The sequence below is a fragment of the Sparus aurata genome, chromosome 12, assembly GCF_900880675.1.
Source record: "Sparus aurata chromosome 12, fSpaAur1.1, whole genome shotgun sequence".
Taxonomy (NCBI): domain Eukaryota; kingdom Metazoa; phylum Chordata; class Actinopteri; order Spariformes; family Sparidae; genus Sparus; species Sparus aurata.
Genome location: NC_044198.1, coordinates 25,971,022 through 25,975,738, shown reverse-complemented (window position 1 = coordinate 25,975,738; position 4,717 = coordinate 25,971,022). Strand labels below are relative to the sequence as shown.

Below are 4,717 nucleotides of genomic sequence, written 5' to 3'. Positions count from 1 at the left end.
TCCTTTCCTTTCCTTTTGTTTCCTATTATTTCCTTTCCTTTCCTCTTACTTGCTCGCCTTTCCTTTCCTCTCCTCTTACTTGATCTCATTTCCTTTCCTTTCCTTTCCTCCTACTTGCTCTCATTTCCTGTCCTTTCCTTTCCTCTTGTTTCCTATTATTCCCTTTCTGTTCCTCTTACTTGCTCTCCTTTCCTTTCCTTTATTTTCCTTTCCTTTGTTCTTGTTTCCTATTATATCCTTTCCTTTCCTCTTACTTCCTTTCCTTTCCTCTTATTTCCTTTCCTTTCCTATTGTCACCTATTGTTTCCTTTCCTTTCCTCTTATTTGCTCTCCTTTCCTTTCCTTTATTTTCCTTTCCTTTCTTCTTGTTTCCTATTATATCATTTCCTTTCCTCTTACTTCCTTTCCTTTCCTCTTGTCACCTATTATTTCCATTCCTTCCCTCTCCTTTCTTGTCATTTCCTCTTGTTTGCTATCTTTTCCCTTCATTTAATTTCCTTTCCCTATTACCTTGTTTCCTATTATTTCCTTTCCTTTCTGAATTTAGTTTTCTCACCACTGTGCGTAAAAATGAGACTGAGTGTAAACAGCCTGGCAGTAGAGTCCAACTCTAGGTGGTGCTGGGTCAAAGGTGAAATGGGTCACGGGTACAATCTGCAGGGTTCATCCTCTGGGCACCATGAATCTGTGATCTGTCCAATAGCACCACCACTCCTCACTGTTTCCTGTCTGTAGGTAACTGGCAGGAAGTGTTACGTAAACATATCGATCCAGAGCAGCTTCCTGTGGTGTACGGAGGAACTCTGACTGATCCCGATGGAGACCCGAGGTGCAGAACCATGGTGAGAGGAACCCAGTAGCTCCCAGAGCAGAACCTGAGCGTCGTCTTCTCTGAACGGGCGTGATTTAAACAATGGATGTGTTTCGTTGTTGCAGATCAAATATGGCGGCACGGTGCCCAAGTCGTACTACGTCCAGGACTCGGTGAAGATTGAGTACGACAGCAGTGTGACGATCAGCCGCGGGTCCGTCTTCCAGCTGGAGTATGATGTCACGGCGCCGAGCAGCCTCCTGAGGTCAGCAGCTCAAAAGCACACGCTGAACTTTGTTTGAATTAGCTTGATACTCATTAAACCGAACTGAACTTTGTGTGTTCCTTCTCAGGTGGCAGTTTGCCAGCGATGGAGCAGATATCGGGTTCGGAGTGTACAGACGGACCGCAGAGGGCAAAGGTCAGAAAGTGGGCGAGATGCTGCAGGTTCTGCCCAGCGAACGCTACAACGCTCACCTGGTCCCTGAAGACAACTGCCTCACCTGCCCCGAGCCCGGAGTCTGTGAGTGACAACGCATTAATGCTGAGGCGTTACAGGAAGGAATTAGTTCACAGGCTGCATCATCTCCTGTGAAGCCTACGATGGTGTTTTAGGGCCAGGATACAAAAATGTAATAAAAATGACAGAGCTGGTGAGAGGAGAAATATTCTGAGAGAGAAATCTGAATTTTTGATATTAAAGTGTCACTTTTACAGGAAAAAAACTTGAATATTCTTTGAGATTAAAAGTCGTAAATATACGAGGAAAAGAAGGACAAATTCACAAGAAACTAAATCCAATATTCTGAGAAGAAAATACAAAATTTACTGAAATCAAAGTGATAAATTATCAAGAAACAATTCAGAAATTCTCTGAGATCAAAGTTGTAAATCTATGAGAAGAAAACATAATATCATCGTAGATTAATGTGGTAAATTTAAGAGAAAGAACAGGTGCAGGTAGGCATTCGGACAGAGCCACGCTAGCTGTTTCCCCTTGTTTCCAGTCTTTATGCTAAGCTAAGCTAATCACTGCTTCACGCTGAAGCAGACTATCTCTCTAAACTCCTGCAGGATGCTAGCTGTTGCCAGTGGTGGACAGTAACGTAGTAAATTCACTTGAGTACTGTACTTAAGTACATATCCAGAGGATTTGTACTTTACTTGAGTATTTTATAGGTGTTTCTGAAGGCTTTATATAACATTGTGGTTCTAAAAGCAAGCACATCAGTGCAGGTGGTTTCAAAGAGTTAATTCTCAGAAACAAGAGTTAAAAGGTCCTTAAATTCATTTAGAAAAAATTATAGTATTCATTGATGTGAAAAATAAGAAATGTACTCTTACTCTTACTTTTACTTTTACTTAAAGTACATTTAAAAGCATGTACTTTTGGATACTCAAGTACCTTTAAAAGCAAGTACTTTTTTACTCTTACTCGAGTAACATGTCGACTGAGCTTTTACTTGTAACAGAGTAAATTTTGACCAGTAGTATTTGTACTCTTACTCAAGTACTTGGGTCGAGTACTCTGTCCATCTCTGGCTGTTGCTAACTTTTTCCTCCATTTCCTGCAGACGTGCTGTGTTTTGACAACAGCTACAGCTTCATTCAGTCGAAGAAGGTGAGCTACAAGGTCGAGGTTCTTCCTCCGGACGAACAGATGCCGAGTCCACACAGCCGAGGAGAGCGGAGGCTGCAGTGATCGAGTCCTGAACACACAGACGGAGTTCACAGAGTTTCACCAAACACTGACAGCAACGTCAATACTTCTGCATCAGGGCCACATAAGCCCTCTTTGGGGCCCCTGGGTGTAAAGTCTCTCTGATCCTGTGCGTTGTGCAGGTATTAAACTGTAACTAGCATTTAGGTTTGATTGAGAAAGTAACTTAAAGGGACAGTTCACCACAACATCGAAAATATGCATCCAGATTGTTTCGGTGTGAGTTGAATAACACTACTAGTATTTTGTGGTGAACTGTCCCTTTAATGGATCTGTTTCTGAAGCTTTATCGTGTTTTTGTAATTGAATAATACGACTGTGAGGAGCTCATGTATCAATGTACCGCCCGACACGCCCGACTGAAGCTTGTGTGTTGGCGACTGAGGCGACAGAAGGAGTAAAGTTACTTTCTGAGGTCATCCATCAAGAGGAGCTGTTCCTGTTTGTTGTTACAGTATAAATGATGTTCTTTAATGTGTGTCAATGAAGGATGTTGATAATTATCTTATATTTGATGTATAAATACACTGTAAAGTCATTATGATGACCGTCTTAAAGTAGGTTGATTTATATTTAATTTATAAACTCTTCAGTGACGTTTGTGACTCTGAATAAAGAGAAAAATAATTATAATAATAATAATAATAATAATGTCCTTGTTTCACCCTCATCTGCTTCACGTAATCCTACTACAATAACATGAGAGTATAGAACATTATAGGTAATAATCAATCCCTCACACAACTACACACCATGCAGCGATGAGGTCACACCAGCAGCCCGTCAGTAGTGATTACTGTATTAGTACACGAGTCCTCGGTACTTACGGGTCGGACTCAGCCTTTAATTTTCAACACGATTACACACCTGTGGAGTTTAATGACTGTGTTTCACGTGGTTGTGACGCTGTCGCACTGACAAAACCAGCCCACAGACAGACAGACAGACAGACAGACAAGGTGAGGACAACACCTGATGCACCTGAGCTGAGTTACATTCATCTGCAGCTGAAATTAATGTGGGTCAGTCGAAAAAAAAATCCAAATTATGATGAGATAAAAGGCATAATCTCATAATTTCTTGTTATCTGTCGTCAGATAAAAGATAAATGATCTCTTCTCTAGCATGCAGAGCTGCTGATGTGGCACTACGTCATATTCACATCAGGTGTTTCACTATAAAAGTACTTCAGAGTGCAGATTATACATTTAAATGTAAATCTCAAAAGTAAACATTTTAATTCCATCACTTCTAATCTGGTTTGTCCACTGGGTGTCAGTGTAGGCGAGGACACAGGGAAAGTGTTTATTGGCTGTATTATTACATAACTGCTGATCATCACTGAACATCAGGAGCCAATGATGAACAAAGATGGTCCATGAATGTCTTATTATAATATAAATATCATCAGGTTGATTTTCATGGTGTAATACTATAAAACAAATGAGAGGTCTTCACCATTTGACACAGAGGTCATTTAATTTAGAGTAATTTAAAGTAACATAAAATCCTTTACATGCAGTTTATATTATTATTATAATGAAATAGAAAGTCATAATTATGAGGTCAGAAGTAATAATCATTGGATGTAAAGACACATTTTGGGATATAAAGTCATAATTATTGGATATAAAGTCATATTTTAATATAAAAAGTGACAATTATTGGATATAAAGTGATAATTATGGATATAAAATCATTATTATTACATATAAAATCATATTCTAAGATAAACTATTATTAGATCAACATTTTAAAGTTATCATTATTATCATTACAGTGACAGATCAGGTGCAGCGACTTGTTCTCTGGAGAAGCTGCTGAGTGTGTCTGCAGCCAGCAGGCCGAGCCGGGCCGGGCCGGGCCGGGGCCGGGCTCGGTGCCAGAGGGATGCGGGATGTTGCAGGATGAGGATGAGGAGGAGGAGGAGAGGAGAAGAGTGGGGGAGGAGATGGGGGTGCACAGATGCCATGTGCCTTTACATAACAGCAGCTGGCTCCAGATACAATTGGATGAGAACCGCTGGCCGCAGCAGCGGTAGAAGCGGCAGCAGCGGCAGCGGCAGCAGCATCCGCGGTGTGCCGCATTGCCCCGGGCCTCGAGACAATAACATGGCCGCGGAGGGAGGAGGGGGGGGGGGGGGGGTGACGCAGGGTGATGTGAGGATGTTTACCTCAACGTGCTGC

General features: G+C 41.5%; 1 protein-coding gene across 1 annotated transcript in view; it reads left to right on the top strand.

Annotated features, from left to right (window-relative positions):
• The window catches only part of LOC115592985 (SEC14-like protein 2), an 8,994-nt gene extending 5,824 nt beyond the window's left edge, over positions 1-3,170 (top strand). Inside the window, exons 5-8 of the mRNA XM_030436302.1 lie at positions 687-842; positions 937-1,076; positions 1,165-1,334; positions 2,386-3,170. Coding sequence (XP_030292162.1) covers positions 687-842; positions 937-1,076; positions 1,165-1,334; positions 2,386-2,513 — 594 coding nt within the window. The 3' untranslated portion in view covers positions 2,514-3,170. The remainder of the gene's footprint in view (positions 1-686; positions 843-936; positions 1,077-1,164; positions 1,335-2,385) is intronic.
• Positions 3,171-4,717: the final 1,547 nt, after the last annotated feature.